This window comes from Lucilia sericata, unplaced genomic scaffold (genome assembly GCF_015586225.1).
Source record: "Lucilia sericata isolate MDLA Ls3-8-SP2 unplaced genomic scaffold, ASM1558622v1 Contig001565F_arrow, whole genome shotgun sequence".
NCBI classification, from domain to species: domain Eukaryota; kingdom Metazoa; phylum Arthropoda; class Insecta; order Diptera; family Calliphoridae; genus Lucilia; species Lucilia sericata.
Window position 1 is genome coordinate 59,209 of NW_023995487.1, and position 24,279 is coordinate 83,487.

A 24,279-nucleotide genomic window follows, 5' to 3' on the forward strand; every position below is an offset into this window, starting at 1 on the left:
GACTTTTATGTTTTCACTCAGAATTCGACTTTTGGTATGAAATAAAAGTGATCACAGATTTTCTTTGTTTTGGCCCTAGCGCCTCTAGTTTAGCCAGAAAAAGGGCTTTAATGTTTTCACTCACAGATTTTCTTTGTTTTGGCCCTAGCGCCTCTAGTTTAGCCAGAAAATGGACCTTTATGTTTTCACTCAAAAATCGACTTTTGGTATGAAATAAAAGTGATCACAGATTTTCTTTGTTTTGGCCCTAGCGCCTCTAGTTTAGCCAGAAAATGGACTTTTATGTTTTCACTCAAAAATCGACTTTCGGTATGAAATAAGACTGATCACAGATTTTCTTTGGTTTGGCCCTAGCGCCTCTAGTTTAGCCAGAAAATGGACTTTTTTGTTTTCACTCAAAAATCGACTTTCGGTATGAAATAAGACTGATCACAGATTTTCTTTGTTTTGACCCTATCGCCTCTAGTTTAGCCAGAAAATGGACCTTTATGTTTTCACTCAAAAATCGACTTTTGGTATGAAATAAGAGTGATCACAGATTTTCTTTGTTTTGGTCCTAGCGCCTCCAGTTTAGCCAGAAAATGGACTTTTATGTTTTCACTCAGAATTCGACTTTTGGTATGAAATAAAAGTGATCACAGATTTTCTTTGTTTTGGCCCTAGCGCCTCTAGTTTAGCCAGAAAATGGACTTTTATGTTTTCACTCAGAATTCGACTTTTGGTATGAAATAAAAGTGATCACAGATTTTCTTTGTTTTGGCCCTAGCGCCTCTAGTTTAGCCAGAAAAAGGGCTTTAATGTTTTCACTCACAGATTTTCTTTGTTTTGGCCCTAGCGCCTCTAGTTTAGCCAGAAAATTGAATTTTATGTTTTCACTCAAAAATCGAATTTTGGTATGAAATAAGAGTGATCACAGATTTTCTTTGTTTTGGTCCTAGCGCCTCTAGTTTAGCCAGAAAATGGACTTTTATGTTTTCACTCAGAATTCGACTTTTGGTGTGAAATAAAAGTGATCACAGATTTTCTTTGTTTTGGCCCTAGCGCCTCTAGTTTAGCCAGAAAATGGACTTTTATGTTTTCACTCAAAAATCGACTTTTGGTATGAAATAAGAGTGATCACAGATTTTCTTTGTTTTGGTCCTAGCGCCTCTAGTTTAGCCAGAAAATGGACTTTTTGTTTTCACTCAAAAATCGACTTTCGGTATGAAATAAGAGTGATCACAGATTTTCTTTGTTTTGGTCCTAGCGCCTCCAGTTTAGTCAGAAAATGAACTTTTATGTTTTCACTCAGAATTCGACTTTTGGTATGAAATAAGAGTGATCACAGATTTTCTTTGTTCTGGTCTTAGCGCCTCTGGTTTAGCCAGAAAATGGACTTTTATGTTTTCGCTCAAAAATTGACTTCTGATTTTCATTGTTTTGGTCCTAGCGCCTCTAGTTTAGCCAGAAAATGGACTTTTATGTTTTCACTCAAAAATCGACTTCTGGTATGAAATAAAAGTGATCACAGATTTTCATTGTTTTGGTCCTAGCGCCTCTAGTTTAGCCAGAAAATGGACTTTTATGTTTTCACTCAAAAATCGACTTCTGGTATGAAATAAGAGTGATCACAGATTTTCATTGTTTTGGTCCTAGCGCCTCTAGTTTAGCCAGAAAATGGACTTTTATGTTTTCACTCAGAATTCGACTTTTGGTATGAAATAAGAGTGATCACAGATTTTCTTTGTTTTGGTCCTAGCGCCTCTAGTTTAGCCAGAAAATGGACTTTTTTTGTTTCACTTGGTATGAAATAAAAGTGATCACAGATTTTCTTTGTTTTGGCCCTAGCGTCTCTAGTTTAGCCAGAAAATGGACTTTTATGTTTTCACTCAAAAATCGACTTTTGGTATGAAATAAAAGTGATCACAGATTTGCATTGTTTTGGCCCTAGCGCCACTATTTTAGCCAGAAAATGGACTTTTATGTTTACGCTCAAAAATCGGCTTCTGGTATGGAATAAAATTGATCACAGATTTTCTTTGTTTTGGCCCTGGTGTGAAATAAAAGTGATCACAGATTTTCTTTGTTTTGGCCCTAGCGCCTCTAGTTTAGCCAGAAAATTGACTTTTATGTTTTCACTCAAAAATCGACTTTTGGTATGAAATAAGAGTGATCACAGATTTTCTTTCTTTGGTCCTAGCGCCTCTAGTTTAGCCAGAAAATGGACTTTTTGTTTTCACTCAAAAATCGACTTTCGGTATGAAATAAGAGTGATCACAGATTTTCTTTGTTTTGGTCCTAGCGCCTCCAGTTTAGTCAGAAAATGAACTTTTATGTTTTCACTCAGAATTCGACTTTTGGTATGATCACAGATTTTCTTTGTTCTGGTCCTAGCGCCTCTGGTTTAGCCAGAAAATGGACTTTTATGTTTTCGCTCAAAAATTGACTTCTGATTTTCATTGTTTTGGTCCTAGCGCCTCTAGTTTAGCCAGAAAATGGACTTTTATGTTTTCACTCAAAAATCGACTTCTGGTATGAAATAAAAGTGATCACAGATTTTCATTGTTTTGGTCCTAGCGCCTCTAGTTTAGCCAGAAAATGGACTTTTATGTTTTCACTCAAAAATCGACTTCTGGTATGAAATAAGAGTGATCACAGATTTTCATTGTTTTGGTCCTAGCGCCTCTAGTTTAGCCAGAAAATGGACTTTTATGTTTTCACTCAGAATTCGACTTTTGGTATGAAATAAGAGAGATCACAGATTTTCTTTGTTTTGGTCCTAGCGCCTCTAGTTTAGCCAGAAAATGGACTTTTATGTTTTCACTCAAAAACCGACTTCTGGTATGAAATAAAAGTGATCACAGATTTGCATTGTTTTGGCCCTAGCGCCACTATTTTAGCCAGAAAATGGACTTTTATGTTTACGCTCAAAAATCGGCTTCTGGTATGGAATAAAATTGATCACAGATTTTCTTTGTTTTGGCCCTAGCGCCTCTAGTTTAGCCAGAAAATGGACTTTTATGTTTTCGCTCAAAAATCGACTTCTGGTATGGAATAAAAGTGATCACAGATTTTCTTTGTTTTGGTCCTAACGCCTCTAGTTTAGCCAGAAAATGGACTTTTATGTTTTCACTCTAAAATCGAGTTTTAGTATGAAATTAAAGCGATCACAGGTTTTCTTTGTTTTGGTCCTAACGCCTCTAGTTTAGCCAGAAAATGGACTTTTATGTTTTCACTCAAAAATCGAATTTTGGTATGAAATAAGAGTGATCACAGATTTTCTTTGTTTTGGTCCTAGCGCCTCTAGTTTAGCCAGAAAATTGACTTTTATGTTTTCACTCAGAATTCGACTTTTGGTATGAAATAAAAGTGATCACAGATTTTCTTTGTTTTGGCCCTAGCGCCTCTAGTTTAGCCAGAAAATGGACTTTTATGTTTTCAATCAAAAATCGAATTTTGGTATGAAATAAGAGTGATCACAGATTTTCTTTGTTTTGGTCCTAGCGCCTCTAGTTTAGCCAGAAATGGACTTTTATGTTTCCACTCAGAATTCGACTTTTGGTATGAAATAAAAGTGATCACAGATTTTCTTTGTTTTGGCCCTAGCGCTTCTAGTTTAGCCAGAAAATGGACTTTTATGTTTTCACTCAAAAATCGACTTTTGGTATGAAATAAGAGTGATCACAGATTTTCTTTGTTTTGGTCCTAGCGCCTCTAGTTTAGCCAGAAAATGGACTTTTTTTGTTTCACTTGGTATGAAATAAAAGTGATCACAGATTTTCTTTGTTTTGGCCCTAGCGTCTCTAGTTTAGCCAGAAAATGGACTTTTATGTTTTCACTCAAAAATCGACTTTTGGTATGAAATAAGAGTGATCACAGATTTTCTTTGTTTTGGTCCTAGCGCCTCTAGTTTAGCCAGAAAATGGACTTTTTTGTTTTCACTCAAAAATCGACCTTCGGTATGAAATAAGACTGATCACAGATTTTCTTTGTTTTGGTCCTAGCGCCTCTAGTTTAGTCAGAAAATGGACTTTTATGTTTCCACTCAGAATTCGACTTTTGGTATGAAATAAAAGTGATCACAGATTTTCTTTGTTTTGGCCCTAGCGCATCTAGTTTAGCCAGAAAATGGACTTTTATGTTTTCACTCAAAAATCGAATTTTGGTATGAAATAAGAGTGATCACAGATTTTCTTTGTTTTGGTCCTAGCGCCTCTAGCTTAGCCAGAAAATGGACTTTTATATTTTCACTCAGAATTCGACTTTTGGTATGAAATAAAAGTGATCACAGATTTTCTTTGTTTTGGCCCTATCGCCTCTAGTTTAGCCAGAAAATGGACTTTTATGTTTTCACTCAAAAATCGAATTTTGATATGAAATAAGAGTGATCACAGATTTTCTTTGTTTTGTACCTAGCGCCTCTAGTTTAGCCAGAAAATGGACTTTTATGTTTTCACTCAGAATTCGACTTTTGGTATGAAATAAAAGTAATCACAGATTTTCTTTGTTTTGGCCCTAGCGCCTCTAGTTTAGCCAGAAAATGGACTTTTATGTTTTCACTCAGACTTTTCGACTTTTGGTATAAAATAGAGTGATCACAGATTTTCTTTGTTTTGGCCCTAGCGCCTCTAGTTTAGCCAGAAAATGGACTTTTATGTTTTCACTCAAAAATCGAATTTTGATATGAAATAAGAGTGATCACAGATTTTCTTTGTTTTGTACCTAGCGCCTCTAGTTTAGCCAGAAAATGGACTTTTATGTTTTCACTCAGAATTCGACTTTTGGTATGAAATAAAAGTGATCACAGATTTTCTTTGTTTTGGCCCTAGCGCCTCTAGTTTAGCCAGAAAATGGACTTTTGTGTTTTCACTCAAAAATCGAATTTTGGTATGAAATAAGAGTGATAACAGATTTCCTTTGTTTTGGTCCTAGCGCCTCTAGTTTAGCCAGAAAATGGACTTTTTTGTTTTCACTCAAAAATCGACCTTCGGTATGAAATAAGACTGATCACAGATTTTCTTTGTTTTGGTCCTAGCGCCTCTAGTTTAGCCAGAAAATGGACTTTTATATTTTCACTCAGAATTCGACTTTTGGTATGAAATAAAAGTGATCACAGATTTTCTTTGTTTTGGCCCTAGCGCCTCTAGTTTAGCCAGAAAATGGACTTTTATGTTTTCACTCAAAAATCGAATTTTGGTATGAAATAAGAGTGATCACAGATTTTCTTTGTTTTGGTCCTAGCGCCTCTAGTTTAGCCAGAAAATGGACTTTTATGTTTCCACTCAGAATTCGACTTACAGATTTTCTTTGTTTTGGCCCTAGCGCCTCTAGTTTAGCCAGAAAATGGACTTTTATGTTTGCACTCAAAAATCGACTTTCGGTATGAAATAAGACTGATCACAGATTTTCTTTGTTTTGGCCCTAGCGCCTCTAGTTTAGCCAGAAAATGGACTTTTATGTTTTCACTCAAAAATCGAATTTTGGTATGAAATAAGAGTGATAACAGATTTCCTTTGTTTTGGTCCTAGCGCCTCTAGTTTAGCCAGAAAATGGACTTTTTTGTTTTCACTCAAAAATCGACCTTCGGTATGAAATAAGACTGATCACAGATTTTCTTTGTTTTGGTCCTAGCGCCTCTAGTTTAGCCAGAAAATGGACTTTTATATTTTCACTCAGAATTCGACTTTTGGTATGAAATAAAAGTGATCACAGATTTTCTTTGTTTTGGCCCTAGCGCCTCTAGTTTAGCCAAAAATCGACTTTTGGTATGAAATAAGAGTGATCACAGATTTTCTTTGTTTTGGTCCTAGCGCCTCTAGTTTAGCCAGAAAATGGACTTTTATGTTTTCGCTCAAAAATCGACTTCTGGTATGGAATAAAAGTGATCACAGATTTTCATTGTTTTGGTCCTAGCGCCTCTAGTTTAGCCAGAAAATGGACTTTTATGTTTTCACTCAAAAATCGACTTTTGGTATAAAATAGAGTGATCACAGATTTTCTTTGTTTTGGTCCTAGCGCCTCTAGTTTAGCCAGAAAATGGACTTTTATGTTTTCACTCAAAAATCGCCTTCTGGTATGAAATAAAAGTGATCACAGATTTTCATTGTTTTGGTCCTAGCGCCTCTAGTTTAGCCAGAAAATGGACTTTTATGTTTTCACTCAAAAATCGACTTCTGGTATGAAATAAAAGTGATCACAGATTTTCATTGTTTTGGTCCTAGCGCCTCTAGTTTAGCCAGAAAATGGACTTTTATGTTTTCACTCAAAAATCGAATTCTGGTATGAAATAAAAGTGATCATAGATTTTCTTTGTTTTGGCCCTAGCGCTTCTAGTTCAGCCAGAAAATGGACTTTTATGTTTTCACTCAAAAATCGACTTTTGGTACGAAATAAAAGTGATCACAGATTTTCTTTGTTTTGGTCCTAGCGCCTCTAGTTTAGCCAGAAAATGGACTTTTATGTTTTCCCTCAAAAATTGACTTTTGGTATGAAATAAAAGTGATCACAGATTTTCTTTGTTTTGGTCCTAGCGCCTCTAGTTTAGCCAGTAAATGGACTTTTATATTTTCACTCTAAAATCGACTTTTGGTATGAAATAAGAGTGATCACAGATTCTCTTTGTTTTGGCCCTGACGCCTCTAGTTTAGCCAGAAAATGGACTTTTATGTTTTCACTCAAAAATCGACGAAATGATCACAGATTTTCTTTGTTTTGGTCCTAGCGCCTCTAGTTTAGCCAGAAAATGGACTTTTATGTTTTCACTCAAAAATTGACTTTTGATATGAAATAAAAGTGATCACAGATTTTCTTTGTTTTGGTCCTAGCGCCTCTAGTTTAGCCAGTAAATGGACTTTTATGTTTTCACTCTAAAATCGACTTTTGGTATGAAATAAAAGTGATCACAGATTTTAATTCTTTTGGCCCTATCGCCTTTAGTTTAGCCAGAAAATAGACTTTTATGTTTTCACTCAAAAATCTAGTTTTGGTAAGAAGTCGAAGTGATTAAGGAATTTCATTCTTTTGGTGCTAGCGCCACTAGTTAAACCAGAAATTGGTCTTTTAGTTAGTTATATAAAGCAATTTAAAAATTCAAATAACAGAAGTTTCCTAATTAACTATAGAAACATTCAGTTAATTAAAAAGCTTCCTTCTTTCCTCTTTAGTTTCCAAAGTTTACGTTATTTCTAAGAACTCGTATTTAATTCACAAACAAATTCCACTTAAAACTCTGGGAAACCCTTCTAAGAACCTTTTTGCTTAATGCATATAATTCCAACGAACATTTGCCATTTATTTAAATGTGAAAAACTTCAGCATTTTTAAAATCCTTTAAAAAAATATAACTATAAAATAGTGTTAACATGCAATTTATTTGAACAAAAGCTTTTTAGATGTTTTCACTTTTAATTAGAAATCTGTGTTCAACCTTTTCGAAAAGGTGCTGCAGCTGACATTTAACGACTTTTGACATTTTGTCTTACGGCTCGTAATACCCACGGATTATTTGTTTGCAAAAGTTTTGCAACAGATTTTTTTGTGCAGCTGTTTGAATGTGTATGTGTGTGTGTGTGTGTGTGTGTGTGTGTGTGTAAATGCATCATCAGATTTTAAAGTTCATCATGGTGTTGTGGTTATAATTGAAAACTTAAATAATGGTTTTCTGGTTATTTTGCTTTCATTAATTAAACTGTTGGCCACGATTTATGTGGCCTGTTAATAATTTGTGAGATAAATATTTATCAATTTAGGCGAAAATTACAGTTTAAATCAATGTACTTAGTGAAATAAAGGTTAAATTAAAAACGTCTCATTCCAAACTGTATTCCATTAGGATAATTTATTGTTTTTTGGTGTTCATGGCGTATGAGTTATAAACAATTTTCTAATAATAAAAATATTAAGTATACGCACCATTTGTTTTGAAGATATTAATTAATCAATTTTATACCGGTAAGCAGGTGTAAATTGGAAGCTAAAACAGTAAAGACCCCTTTAAACCTTGAAATGTGCCAACGAATTATTTAAAGAATTTGGTCATGTTACTACCCTTAAGTTCCAATTGTTAACAAATTGCTTTAATTTACTATTTAAATCTGTTTTAAGGCCCAAAACTCTATAAATATAAATGAAATAGATAACAAATCTTTGTATGTTAATTTCCACAAACCCTTGTAAATTATTAATAACCAACTTCTTATTGCTGGTAAATAGATTTGTGGTTTCTAAGAGTTTCTGTTACACGCTTGCTTTTATGCATAAACATATGTATGTATGTATATGTGTCTATCTTACTGTTTCACTTTCATGGTTTTCTAACAACCCTCAAATTCACTCAAATACAATTAATCAGCAGAAGTAGTGTTTAATGAAACTAAGAAATTCGACATGTGTGTGTGTTGGTTGGGGTTTCTAATTCTCAAACATGTTTTAATAAATTGTATCATTATCAAAATCCGTTGTCGTTATTGTTGTTGTGGTTGTTGACAATGTGGCAAGACAAGATTATTTCTTGCAAGTGTGCAACATATATTAGATATACATATATTTTTTAAGTGCGTGAGTGTTAACGAGAAATCTTTGGATTTTTAGAAGGAAAACAAGTTAGTTTCTTTCCCAAACCTAGATTAAGGGCAGCGAGTTGTAGGTATGTGTGATCATAACTTAGGGACATACATAGGATTTACTTACTCTGGATCATATCCAAACGATTTTCTCGCAATAATAAAGGAATTTATATTTTGGTTGCCTTCCAAGGTCAAATCTCCCAGGTCGTGCAGGAAATAGCTAAGCTACTGAAGACAATACTAGCCTAGCGCGGAACGGCTAACATCAACTTCTATAGAAGTCGCTTTTGAAGATTTTCTTTTAATCTTCTTCTGATCTTCACCTGCTACAGATGCCTCCATTGACCGTTTTGAATGCCCCCCGGGGGCATGTTACCTTGGTTAGTTAGTTGTTAGTAGTTAGTTAGTTGTGAGTTAGTTAGTTCGTTAGTTAGTTAGTTAGTTAGTTAGTTAGTTAGTTAGTTAGTTATTATTTAGTTAGTTAGTTATTTAGTTAGTTGTTAGTTAGTTAGTTAGTTAGGTTAGTTAGTTAGTTAGTTAGTTGTTAGTTAGTTAGTTATTTAGTTAGTTAGTTAGTTAGTTAGAGGTTAGTTAGTAGTTAGTTAGTTAGTTAGTTAGTTTAGTTAGAGTAGTTAGTAGTTAGTTAGTTCGTTCGTTCGTTCGTTCGTTCTTCGTTCGTTCGTTCGTTCGTTCGTTCGTTTCGTTCGTTCGTTCGTTTCGTTAGTTCGTTCGTCGTTCGTTCGTTCGTTCGTTCGTTCGTTCGTTCGTTCTTTCGTTCGTCGTTTCGTTCGTTTCGTTTCGTTCGTTCGTTCTTCGTTCGTTCGTTCTTCGTTTGTTCGTTCGTTCGTTCGTTCGTTCGTTGTTCGTTCGTTCGTTCGTTCGTTCGTTCGTTCGTTCGTTCGTTCGTTCGTTCGTTCTCGTTCGTTCGTTCGTTCGTTCGTTCGTTCGTTCGTTCGTTCGTTTTCGTTCGTTCGTTCGTTTCGTTCGTTCGTTCGTTTTTTCGTTCGTTTCGTTCGTTCGTTCGTTCGTTCGTTCGTTTCGTTCGTTCGTTTTCGTTCGTTCGTTCGTTAGTTCGTTCGTTCGTTCTGTTCGTTCTTCGTTCGTTCGTTTCGTTCGTTCGTTCGTTCGTTTTCGTTCGTTCGTTCGTTCGTTCGTTCGTTCGTTCGTTCGTTCGTTCGTTCGTTCGTTCGTTCTTCGTTTCGTTCGTTCGTTTCGTTCGTTCGTTCGTTCGTTCGTTCGTTCGTTCGTTCGTTCTTCGTTCGTTCGTTCGTTCGTTTCGTTCGTTCGTTCGTTCGTTCGTTCTCTTCGTTCGTTCGTTCGTTTTCGTTCGTTCGTTCGTTCGTTTCGTTCGTTCGTTCGTTCGTTCGTTCGTTCGTTCGTTCGTTCGTTCGTTTCGTTCGTTCGTTTTTCGTTCGTTCGTTCGTTCGTTCGTTCGTTCGTTCGTTCGTCGTTCGTTCGTTGTTCGTCGTTCGTTCGTTCGTTCGTTCGTTTCGTTCGTTCGTTCGTTCGTTCGTTCGTTTTCGTTTCGTTCGTTCGTTCGTTCGTTCGTTCGTTCGTTCGTTCGTTCGTTCGTTTTCGTTCGTTCGTTGTTCGTTCGTTCGTTCGTTCGTTCGTTCGTTTCGTTCGTTCGTTTCGTTCGTTCGTTCGTTCGTTCGTTCGTTCGTTCGTTCGTTCGTTCGTTCGTTCGTTCGTTTCGTTCGTTCGTTCGTTCGTTCGTTCGTTTCGTTCGTTCGCGTTCGTTCGTTCGTTCGTTCGTTCGTTTTCGTCGTTCGTTCGTTCGTTCGTTCGTTCGTTCGTTCGTTTCGTTCGTTCGTTCGTTCGTTCGTTCGTCGTTCGTTCGTTCGTTCGTTCGTTCGTCGTTCGTTCGTTCGTTCGTTCGTTCGTTCGTTCGTTCGTTCGTTTCGTTCGTTCGTTCGTTCGTTCGTTCGTTTCGTTCGTTCGTTAGTTCGTTCGTTCGTTCGTTCGTTCGTTCGTTCGTTCGTTCGTTCGTTCGTTCGTTCGTTCGTTCGTTCGTTCGTTCGCCCTTTTCCTCCCTCCATTACTTTTGAACTTTTGTATTGCATCTTCACGGAGAAGTCTTTTTCGAAACTCTTTAACTATTGGTAGGGCCCTCGTTACTTTAATATTCTTAGAAATAGTATGTGTTATAATATAGAAAGTTGTATTGAAGCTGATGCTGGCTGTTGTTGTTGATTATGGTGACCTTTAATTTAAATTTAAATAAGATTTTAAGATTGTGACGCAAAATATTCTGTTATATATCCGGTCCTGTCAACTTGCATAACAACCATATACAGCAGCAAACAGTAATCAATATTTTTAAACCCTTAAAAGAACTCAACAAAACAAATCTTAAAGTTTTTACAAACTTTGCAACTATTTACATTTTCTTAAACCCTAAACAGCAGCCAACTATACTTACATTATAATCGCTATGTAAAACTTTATCTTTACTTTCCCTATTTATTCATTTTCTTAATTTAAAATATGTTCCTAAACTTTCCCTTTTTACCTTTTCAATCGTGGAAAAAACCAGTGAATTTAAATGATAAAGGTTGACATTTATTAAGAAAAATTTTCTAATTCATGCATAACTAAACTTATTTATATCTGTTATAAGAATCAAAATCTGGTTAAAGGGTTGTTATATTTTACTTATATTTTCACTTTGATTTTTATAAAATTTTATTAAGTTTCATCAAATTTAAATTTTCTATTTATACGGATTATTTGAATTGGTTAAACTATACTTTTAACGCTACATTAATTTGCTGAAATATGTACAAAAATATAATAATTAGGGTGGCGCTGATGACACAAATTAAAATATTAATTTGATGGTATTGATTAAACAAATAAGAGGATTTAAGAATGTTTAAGATTGAATAACAAAACACTCTCTATGATAGTAAATTTTCAAGGTACATAGTTTGTTTGTAAGTTTCATATTTGTTATTATTTTTATATAGCACCCTTATATTTTCTGCTTGTTTTTCTAAAAATATTTAGAAAATCTTAATATACAAGAGTGTAAAGTTGTGAATACAAGGAAATTCTACTGATATCAACACTTCCATGGTTGTTTGGGTATGTGTACGTATGTATGTATGTGTAGTTTTTGTTTAAATTCAACATTATATAATTTATTTAATAGTTAAAACTACTCGCATGAATTTATAAACGTTTCTAACCAAGTTTAACCTTAAAGGTAAAATGTGTTAAATACTTTCTAAAGGGTTAATTTTATATTTGGAGCTTTTTGGTTTAAATTCTTTTTTTACATCTATAGAAATTTTATATATAAATTTGCATATATTTGACAACAGGGGTGTTAATTTCAAGGTTTTAAATTTACTAAAAACCTTCAGTTCTTTTTTTTTATTCTTTTTTATTTACGTTTAATATCCAAACCTGTTCAAGTACTTTGGTATTTCTTTTATATTTCACTATTTGAATGTGTTCTTAAGAAATTAAAAAGAATAAAATAAACAATATATTTTAATTAAAATGAAGGATTTCATTGTGTGGTTTGCTACGAATAGTTTACCTTGTAGGTATATGTATGTGTAAAGCAAATAATAGTTAATGACAGTGTAATGAAACAATATTCGAATATATAGCAACGACTTGTATTGATTGATCTATAGTTTTTACTATAGAATGATCCAGAGTTATATCTAGATCTGTAGACCTGACTGTATGGTTGGTTGGTTAACGTGGTAGTTCAATGCACGCGAACTGCCAAGTAGAGTCGAAGAGACTCCGTTTTGACCGACCACTCAACTCGCAAAGGTAGTATTTACAGTATAAGATCCAGATATCTCACCAAGGTTAGAGCAGTGCATTCACAGAGAAGATAGAAGACCGTTTCTTCCTTTTCCCTGTCTTTGCAACTGCGACAGTGATCGTTGAAAGGGAGCCCAATCCGACTTGCATGTCTGCCTATCACCCAGTGTCCTGTTATTACTGCTATAAGCCTGCTGATATATTCACTCGGTAGGTTACCTCTACACCACTCGCTTCTGGAAGGAACTCTGACTTTGAAAACTCTATTAAAGTTCTTGTGTGGGGTAATATAGTCTGATGGTAGGTTCAATATTGTACGTAATAGGCTTAAAATCTTAGCGTATCCATATGTTCTTGATCTCCAACTTCCATATGAGTTAAGCCTCGCTGCGCTGCAAGCAGATATGGCTATTATATGCAGATCTATAGGTAGGATGTGCAAAATAGTCTTCAGAGTTTCTGAACGACTAGTTCTTAGTTCTTTTCTTTACATTCATCAATAGACGGACCTTTAGACTGATCTTTAGATTTGACATGATATAGAACATTACTTTTCACTACGGACTAATCCATATTATAATCCAAACTATTGTTTTGACTACAAACCGATCTATAATCTTAATTAGATGAGCACTACAAACTGATTAATAGTATTAACCTTAGACAGAACTGCAATCTACACAGACTGTCCAATAGTTATAACTAGATCTAGACTTGACTGTAAACTGATCTTAAGCTTAGGCTGTAGATAAATCTGTAGACTGATCAGTACAGTACTTGACAATATTCTTCCCTACGTGCCAATCCTTGTTATAATCTAAACTATAGGATAATCTGTTGTCTGATCTATAGTCATTATCATAGACTGCTATATTAAATTATCAATAGAGTAAGACTACAAACTGATCATTAGTATTAACTTCAGAAAGACTTAAGTCTTGACTACAGACTGATTTGTAAACTGGTCTCAAGTCTTGACAGTATACTCTATGGTCTTTATTATAGACTAGTCTATGTTTTGAGAGACTGATCAATAGACTGATCTATTTACTTTAGACTGATCTATAGCCTGAACTATAGGCAGAACTCCAATCTACACAAACTGTTTAATTGTTATAACTAGATCAATAGGCTTCACTGTAAACTGATCTTAAGATTTGTCTGTAGAAGGATCTGTAAACTGATCAGTAGATTTGACAATATTCTTCCCTACGGACTAATCCTTATTATAATCTAAACTATAGGATAATCTGTTGTCTGATCTATAGTCATTATCATAGACTAATCTATTAAATTATCTACAGAGTGAGGACTACCAACTGGTCTATATTATTAACTTCAGAAAGAACTAAAGTCTTAACTATAGACTGATATGTAAACTAGTCTCAAGTCTTGACTGTATACTTTATGGTCTTTATTATAGACCAGTCTATGTTTTGGGAGTCTAATCAGTAGACTGATCTATTTACTTTAGACCGATCTATAGCCTGAACTATCACAACAGACTGATCTATAAGTCTTGACTATAGGAAAACCTTAGTTTTGATCAATAGTATTAACCTCAGACAGACTGTTCAATAGACTTGACTGTAAACAGATTTATGTTTAGGCTGCAGATGAACCTGTAGACTGATCAGTAGACTTGACAATATTCTTTCCTTCGGACTAATCTATAGTCATTATCATAGACTGATCTATTAAATTATCTATATATATAATCTAAACTATTGGATGATTTGTTGTCTCATCTATAGTCTTTATGAATCTGTAGACTGATCAGTAGACTTGACAACATTCTTCCCTACAGACGAATCCTTATTATAATCTAAACTATAGGATAATCTGTTGTCTGGTCTATAGTCATTATCATACTCATCTATTAAATAATCTATAGAGTGAGGACTGCAAACTGTTCAATTGTATTAACTTCAGAAAGAACTAAAGTTTATAGTCAAGACTGATCTGAATAGTCTCAAGTCTTGACTGTATACTGAATTATAGACCAATCTATGTTTTGAGATCAGTAGACTGATCTATTTACTTTAGACTGATCTATAGCCTGAACTATATTATACACAGACTGATCTATAAGTCTTGACTATAGAAAAATCTTTGTTTTGAATATTTTCTTGACTACTGACTACTGACTGATCTATAGTCTGAACTATCTTCTTCACAACAGACTGACCAATAAGTCTTGACTATAGAATAATCTTTCTTTTGACAGCAAACTGATCTATAGATCAGTAGACGGATCTATCGTAATGACTGAATTCCAGTCTTCACTACGGACTGATCTAAAGTCTTGACTATATATCAATCTAGTTTCTGTAATCTTGAACAATGAGTGATCTACAGTCTAAACTATATTCTCTGATCTATAGTCTTGAGTATTAACTATATTCTTGACAAAAGACTGATCAATAATCTTGACTATGGAATAATCTTTGTTTTGACTGTAAACTGATCTATAGACTTCACTAGAGACTGAATGAAATTCTTTACTATGGACAGATTTATATTTTAAATATAGAGTTAACTAGTTTCTTGACTACAGACTGATCAGTAGATGCATCTATAGTGTTGACCATTGAATATAGAAAGCTTTTGATTATAGAAAACTTTACTGTCTTATCTACAGACAGATCAGTTGACTGATCTACAGTTTTATGTATAAAAACTGAAACTGCAATCATCATTATGGATTGTTCTAGCCTTGCCTGCAGACTAATCTGTATTTTTGACTGCAAAGTGATCTGTTGACTGATCTAATGTACATATGTATGTATGTATGTCTTAACTACGTAATTATATTTATTCTTCACTACGAAGTGATCTATACTCTTAACTCTAGTTTACTCTATAGTCTTGTTTATTAACTACTCAATAGTCTTGACTATAGACTTGTTTATATTCATGACTAAGTATTGATCTCTAGTTTTGACTATAGATCAAGATTTTATGGTATGGTTTACTGAGAGAAGTGTACCTTATACATGTATTAAACTTGAAGGAGATAATGTGATGAAATATTGATCAAACTTGTGCCCCTGAAAATAGTCTATGATCTTTATCGAATAAGCTTAAGAATTTCAATACAATATTGACGAATTTTTTCTAACTAAAACAACTAAATATGAAATCTTCTTTTATTTCAGCCAACTTTGAACCACTGTTCTGATTTTATGCCACCGAAAATAGTCCTTGAAGAAGAGAAAAAGTAAACATCTGTTTCTTATCTTTTCCCGTTTTACAAAAGGCAGCTTGCATATTTTTTTATCACTTTTCTGAGCCACATATGTGAAACTTTTTCTTCGCTTTCTGTCTAAAAATAATACATCTATAAATTACAAGTAAGTATTTTGCAACAGAATAAGAAAAACTTAAAAACCTCATTTTATTTCTACATGTTTGTTTGTGTGCACCTCTTACTATTTGCCGCATAGAATTTTAGAACAAAAACCCAACTTATTTACTGCACTTCTAATAACACCCCTCCGAAAATATATAATAGTTATTATATACATAGGTAGAAAGAAATGAAATGTAAAACAAAAAAATCTTTGCAATAAATTAAGTGAACTTCAACATATTTTATAAAAGAAAAAGTTTAAAATAGTCTGGTCCGGCTAAGACGAATTAAAAAATACCTTTCAAATAAAGAAAATGTAGTTTGAAAATGTCAAGTGATTCCCTATAGATTACTTAGATACTGGCAATGTATAAAGTAACTAATTGACTTGTCATTGCTTTACAATACCTAAATGTATACGTACATACATACATATGTATAAAATGAAATATCAATATTTTTAGCTATTACTTACAAATGCAAAATTGAACATGCCACATTACAGTGTATTATTACCACCATTTTATTGTATATTTCCTAGATGCATATTCTTTCTTCAAATTGTTTATACTGTTGGCACCTGCCACTGACATTTTGTAAAATTATTTGTGTGAATAGATTTTTGTTAGTTTTTTTCTTTTTTGTAGAAATGCACTGAAAGCGTTAAAAATCATTGCATATTAAATAGAATAAACAATTTTAAAAGTTCAAATGTAATAGAGAAATAACTTTATATGGAGGCTTAACACCAAGCGAAGTGAAATAGGAAACTGAAGTTAATTGTCATATATAAAACTTCAAATGTATGTAAAGTCGTTTTAAGACATGACAATAGAATTCTTAAACAATCACCAGTTATACCTTGCAACACTTTAGTGGGTAGGGAATATTGGGTTTGTACTGATGTTTGTCCTATACCCACCTTAAATTATACCAATCGGCTTAGAATAATTTTCTGGATCCGTCCCTCCATCCATCTGGCTGGCTGCCCATGTAAATCTTGTGCGCTTTTCTTGGCCCAGGGACGAAGTCTATTGAAAATAGGCCCATTACTTCATCTAGCCCCCATACAACAGAAACTCCCGAAAAAGGGAGATTAACAACTTGTTTCCATAAATGTATCTGAAAGAAGGTTATATTGCAAAAAAATGCTTTATTATGAAAAATAAATCACATTTAATATTCAGAACTGGTATAGAGTATCATCTGGTCGGTCAAGCCCGAGAATACATTCTTACTTGCTTAAACTACTTCCAGTTCCTCCTAGGATGTCGTCCCAACTTCTACAACAACTCCTACCTTACAGTCCCCACTATAGATTGTTCTACAGTACCCACTATAGATTGTTCTACAGTCCCCACTATAGATTGTTCTACAGTCCCCACAATAGATTGTTCTACAGTCCCCACAATAGATTGTTCTACAGTCCGCACTATAGACTGTTCTACAGTCCGCACTATAGACTGTTCTATAGTCTGGACTATAGACTGTTCTATAGTCTGGACTATAGATTGTTCTATAGTCTGGACTATAGATTGTTCTATAGTCTGGACTATAGATTGTTCTATAGTCTGGACTATAGATTGTTCTATAGTCTGGACTATAGATTGTTCTATAGTCTGGACTATAGATTGTTCTATAGTCTGGACTATAGATTGTTCTATAGTCTGGACTATAGATTGTTCTATAGTCTGGACTATAGATTGTTCTATAGTCTGGACTATAGACTGTTCTATAGTCTGGACTATAGACTGTTCTATAGTCTGGACTATAGACTGTTCTAGTGACAAGCATAGCCAGTATAGAAATAATAAAATTGATTAAATTTCTGCTTTTAAATATTATTTTATTCTAAAAATTTCTCTAACACAGTAGAGAGATTTCTTTGTACGGAAAATTTTACATTTTTGTTTGTATTAAAAAAAATCAATTCATCAAAAACAATTTCACTCTCCATCTAATTGTATAACTTTCTCAAGAAAATCTCTAACATGATTTATATTAACATACAAACCGATTTGTGGACAAGGTGGTCCTTGTGATACTACACCACACAACTGATTATTGTATACGGCTGGACCACCAGAGTCACCACCACACGAATCCTTTTTACCAGGGATACCAGCACAAAAGTAAACATTTGGTGAAACATTCCTAAAAAGTTTTTCACATATATCCGCTGTCAAAGCCGGAACCTCAACCACATGTAGTTGTGTTGGTACAGGGATATGTTGAATAAGTAGTATTTCATTTTTAATATAGCCAGGAATTTCTTTCTCAAAAATTGCACCCCATCCGTATACCTTTAAGAAGTCACCTCCTTCCCATTGGGAGTTGCATAACTCAATTGTTGCTACATTAGGACCAGTTAAGGGAGAGCTTAATCTTAAGACAGCAATGTCTGCTGATGAATCTATATTATCATATTCTTTGGGCAAGTAAATGGTATCAATATTTCTACGAATTCCATCTTTATTTAAATATGTTGCTCCACCAATTACTGTTACAGCCGAGTGTTGTATACCTTCTACACAATGGGCCGCTGTTATAACATGTAGTGGTGTTACGAGGCTACCACCACAACGCGTTTCCGTAACTACCTGTACCATAAATTTGGCTTCGGTTATATTTATGGCATCGCCTCCAGCTATTCGAGGTGTTGGAACAATTTTACTTTTTGATGTTAGAATATGAAGAGTTAATATAATCCATAGGATTTGTACGGTTACCATTTTAAGGATAGTGTTTTTCAAATTTTAAATTTTTATTAATAGTTTGAGTTTTAAGAATTAGACCAAGAGATCTGATTTCTAATATTTTCTAACAGCTGTATTTATAAGACTTATTTGTCTGGAACGTTGTTCATTATCAGTATAATAAATTTTGTTGTGCAAAATTTTTCAATTTGGTTGTATCTATTTTCTATCAGTTAAATGATTTATTATAAATAGTTTTTAGTTTGAAGGAATTTATGTTATTTTTAAAAATTATCTAATTTAGTTCTGCAACGAAAATATTTGTTACTATTATATATTATTTTGATAGACTAGTCTGGACTATAAACTGCTCTTGAGTCGAGACTATAGACTGTTCTATAGTCTGGACTATAGACTGTTCTATAGTCTGGACTATAGACTGTTCTATAGTCTGGACTATAGACTGTTCTATAGTCTGGACTATAGACTGTTCTATAGTCTGGACTATAGATTGTTCTATAGTCTGGACTATAGATTGTTCTATAGTCTGGACTATAGATTGTTCTATAGTCTGGACTATAGATTGTTCTATAGTCTGGACTGTAGACTATTTTATAGTCTGGACTATAGACTGTTCTATATTCTGGACTATAGACTGTTCTATAGTCTGGCCTATAGACTGTTCTATAGTCTGGACTATAGATTGTTCTAAAGTCTGGACTATAGACTGTTCTATAGTCTGGACTATAGACTGTTCTATAGTCTGGACTATAGACTGTTCTATAGTCTGTTTTATAGTCTGGACTATAGACTGTTCTATAGTCTGGACTATAGACTGTTCTATGGTTTGGACTATAGACTGTTCTATAGTCTGGACTGTAGACTGTTCTATAGTCTGGACTGTAGACTGTTCTATAGTCTGGACTATAGACTGTTCTATAGTCTGGACTATAGACTCTTCTATAGTCTGGACTATAGACTGTTCTATAGTCTGGACTATAGACTGTTCTATAGTCTGGACTATAGACTCTTCTATAGTCTTGACTATAGACTGTTCTATAGTCTGGACTATAGACTGTTCTATAGTCTGGACTATAGACTGTTTTATAGTTTGGACTATAGACTGTTCTATAGTCCTGGACTATAGACTGTTCTATAGACTGTTCTATAGTCTGGACTATAGACTGTTCTATAGTCTGGACTATAGACTGTTCTATAGTCTGGACTATAGACTGTTCTATAGTCTGGACTATAGACTGTTCTATAGTCTGGACTATAGATTGTTCTATAGTCTGGACTATAGACTTTTTTATAGTCTGGACTATAGACTGTTCTATATTCTGGACTATAGACTGTTCTATAGTCTGGCCTGTAGACTGTTCTATAGTCTGGACTATAGACTGTTCTATAGTCTGGACTATAGACTGTTCTATAGTCTGGACTATAGACTCTTCTATAGTCTGGACTATAGACTCTTCTATAGTCTGGACTATAGACTCTTCTATAGTTTGGACTATAGACTGTTCTTTAGTCTGGACTATAGACTGTTCTATAGTTTGGACTATAGATTGTTCTATAGTCTGGACTATAGACTGTTCTATAGTTTGGACTATAGACTGTTCTATAGTCTGGACTATTGACTGTTCTATAGTCTGGACTATAGACTGTTCTATAGTCTGGACTATAGACTGTTCTATAGTCTGGACTATAGACTGTTCTTAGGCTGGACTATAGACTGTTCTATAGTCTGGACTATAGACTGTTCTATAGTCTGTACTGTAGACTGTTCTATAGTTTGGACTATTGACTGTTCTATAGTCTGGACTATAGACTGTTCTATAGTTTGGACTATAGACTGTTCTATAGTCTGGACTATAGACTGTTCTATAGTCTGGACTATAGACTGTTTTATAGTCTGGACTATAGATTGTTCTATAGTCTGGACTATAGACTGTTCTATAGTCTGGGATATAGACTGTTCTATAGTTTGGACTATAGACTGTTCTTTTGTCTGGACTTTAGACTGTTCTATAGTCTGGACTATAGACTGTTCTATAGTCTGGACTATAGACTGTTCTATAGACTGGACTATATGCTATATGTTTAGCCATAAACAGCTATATGCTTAGCTATAAACAGTTCTCTCAGGTCTTTATATTTTCCTACTATCTCTATTTAATTTTTATACACTTTAAATTTACGTTGTAACATTAAAATGCATCTAGTAAGTGCAAAGGAGTATAAATTATAAAAATATACCTTTAACATTTTCTTGTTAATTTAATTTTGTTTTATTTTATTTATACTTTGTAGTTGTATATATTTTACTCTACTCTATTACTTGGTCCGTCTAGCAATTGTTGCAAAATGTTATAAAGTTGCCACAATAAGTTTTCCTGATGGTATTCTTCTAGTCATATCGTTGCTGAACATATGTATGAAAAACAACAGCAGAATCCCCCAACAAACAGAACATATTTCATTTTATTTTATTTCATTCGATGTTAAAACATGAAAATGTCAAAGGTTAAAATGCAACAAAATGGAAATGGTTGCAAGATAGTATAGTTGACATATGTATGTATATGTATATTTGGTTAAATGTGGGTGTTTCGTGGCTATGGTTTTGAGAGTGCCTGGCAGTTCGGTGTGTTTTATTTCAAATGAGTTTTTATCAGACATATTGTGAATTAGAGGAACCAGTGGGAAAAATTAAGAAATCTAAAATGGGAATCGAATTATCTAACGAATTGGAAATATATAATATTAACATTTAACGAACATTTTACAAAAATTTCATTGTTTGATCTGTTGATCTTTTACATACTATTTTCACCATTTTGTCAATGTTTTTATTAAATATTTTTTCCAAATAATTATGATTTTATTTCACTGTCAAATTAATTTCACTCTTCAAAAATCATTTACACAATTAATGTCAAAAATTGTATTCTCATTAAAAAATTCTTGGAAAAAAAACTTACATGACTTAATACAAGCAAATCTACTTGAAAAGTCAAAATCCATTTGTACTCTTGTGTTTAACAAGCTTTAATGGTTTTCTATTATTATTATTTTGTACAAAAAATTTATTGATGAAAGGTCAAATGTCATTTTAAATATTTCGTTTTGTAGCCAAAACCAATACAAAAGTTTTTGTACAAAATACTTAGGATGTTATATTAAGGCGTATGTAAGGCAAATGACAGAAATTTAAAAGAATTGTAACATTTTAGTTTAAAAAGTACAAAAAGTACTATTTTTAAGGTTACAAAAAATTAAAAATGTTTGTTTTGGAACATATTCTAGAGCATTTTAAATTTCATGTATTTTGTTTCACATAACTAATATGAAATTGCGAAAGTACTATTTGAAGAATTATAAAGTACCACAAAGTACCATAAAGTACATTTTTTGCGATTCTCGCTCAATCAAAATTATATGTTTGTGTCAATATTATAGAAAACTTAAGAATTAATTTTTGGAAAAAAAAAGAAAAAGTTAATTTTTATGTCCTGATTATGGACTGATCACTCAGGTCCCTACATGTTAAATTTTATATTTCTAGATCAATAATTATAGAAAATTCAAAAAGTACCACTGTGAAGAACAAAAAACTTCCCTCTTAGAAATTATCATTTATTAAGGACGGTGTTTCATGTCTTTTAGTTAAACACTATAGAAAAAAGTACCGAAGTGTGTCCGAGAAGAGTTTATATACTTAATCAGTCAGGACCCTGCATTCTAAAAGATATGTTTCTAAATTCAATATCATAGAAAATGTAAAAAGTACCATTTAAGGGAACTTTTATGTTCAATTTTATGTGTTTTGGCTTGATATTATAGAACATTTAAAAAGTACCATTTGAAAAACGAAAAAGTACCTAACAGTCATTCACAACTTGTTGATTCTTATTCAGTCATGTTAAATTTTTCATATCTAGATTCAGTTCTAAAGAGAATTAAAAAAGTACTATTTAAAAAACAAAAAAGTACCAAAATATCTCTCTCTTATAGATTGTTATTCAATCAGGGACGTGTTAGTCATTTCACGGTATTCTTTTTCACTCACAGGTTGAGCTTTTGTGCCGACTCATCAAGTACAAAGGGACTTGATGAGTCGGCACACGCGGGTGGCAATGCCGGTCCATGTACAAGCACTTTGCTTAAGTACTTGACCTATCTAATCTCTGACCATTGCTGCCCCGTTGCTTAACTTGTGAAATGCAAAAACATCACTTCCGTTTACAACCATGCAGATGGGATGGCCTCTTTTGAATCCACAACAGTACCTAGAGACGTATGCGGTAGTCCGAAATACGAATTCATCAAATAAACCGAAAACTTTGTTCTTACTCACAGAGAACACACTGTGGTAAATCTCGCATGAACGGAATTTTCCCTGGACATAACTGGACAAGGAATGAAAATTCAATCACTTGTATAAGATACCTTTCATCCATTACCATTCAACGCAGCATACTTCTCATTCATTCGACACACCCATAGAGAATAACAACCCACTCACTCATTCTTGGTCTACGGGCCGGGAAAGACCCGCATACCCCTACATTTATCCTGTATCATATACATTTAACACCAACTAAGTTCCAACGCTTAGTCCCACGGTCACTCCTCTGTGGGGTATCTGCTGACTTCGGCAACAGACTTTCTGGTTTAAACCTCAGCCACTAAGTGGATCCCGAAGGAAGCTCCACCTACTGACCAGCCGGTACAAAGTCCTGCGAGCCATTGACCTCCCGTAGTACCAGATTATATGGATCGACCCCATGTCAAATCATTCCAAGGAAAGGCCGAGGATACATTTGATCATCACCAGTTTAAAGTCCCATCAGACTAGAAGTATTGATAGCATCTTTTTACCCCTGAATTGAAATTGTTGGTCATTCATCAAGAAACATTCCCCGGGTAGGGGGTGTATATGTTTCTTTGAGAATAGTATATATAAGTTTTTCATTTCGTTTCTAATTTCCAGAATATAATTTTCCGACCCTATAAAGTATATATTCTGGTTACTTAAAGATAGCGTAGTCGATTTAGCCATGTCCGTCCGTCTGTCTGTTGAAATAAATTTTCAGAAGGCCCCAGATATCTTCGAGATCCAAATATGCAATAATTCTTTTAGACATGTTTTCGAGAAGTTTTCTATTTAAAACCAGCTAAATTCATCTATAAAAAGAGAAGATATGAGTAAAAATTCGAGACAACCTTTGAAAATTTGATCAAATACAAAATACAAAGTTATTTTAAGCATTTTGTTATTATTGTTTTTTAAAGCTCTGCCTAAATACATTTGTATGTTTGTGTTTGTATTTTTATACATTTTCAATTTTTATTTTATTGAATTTATTTGATTTTATAAATAGTAAATTTATTTCTAGTGGTATGCAATATAAATATTTTGTTTTTATGTACAATTACATATTAACATAGTACACACATGGATAAATATTTAAGTACAATATTAAATAAGTATAAAATACATACATATACAAAGTTTTATGTACATACATACATCATATGTACTATATTCAAAATGTACATACAAATGTTTTCGTACATTTGATGAGTGTGTAAAACCTACATATACAATGTCTGTTAAATACATATATACATATGTTCATATAAATATGTACTTATATGTGTATATGTACTTATACTTATATGAATTCAATTGGATTTTTTATATATATTTTGTTTAAAAATACACACATACATATATACACAAATAGTATATTCTTTATACCAGTCGACATTATAATCATCTTGTTCATGTTTTCTGACATCCTAGTTCGACAAAATTAAAATATGCATATAAATATAAAATATATACATATAGGGAAAAATACACTATATATATTTAAATCATATTGTAATATAT

At 33.5% G+C, this 24,279-nt stretch overlaps 1 protein-coding gene across 1 annotated transcript; it reads right to left on the reverse strand.

Annotated features, from left to right (window-relative positions):
- Positions 1-17,574: 17,574 nt before the first annotated feature.
- Positions 17,575-18,462, reverse strand: LOC119611957 (seminase-like). Its single transcript, XM_037967650.1, has one exon. The coding sequence runs from the start codon at positions 18,411-18,413 to the stop codon at positions 17,628-17,630; it is 786 nt and encodes a 261-aa protein (XP_037823578.1). The 5' UTR covers positions 18,414-18,462; the 3' UTR covers positions 17,575-17,627.
- Between the last annotated feature and the right edge of the window lie 5,817 nt (positions 18,463-24,279).

Excerpts from the sequence above, each read along its gene's own strand:
- LOC119611957 (XM_037967650.1), bottom strand. The coding sequence starts at position 18,413 with ATGGTAACCGTACAAATCCTATGGATTATATTAACTCTTCATATTCTA.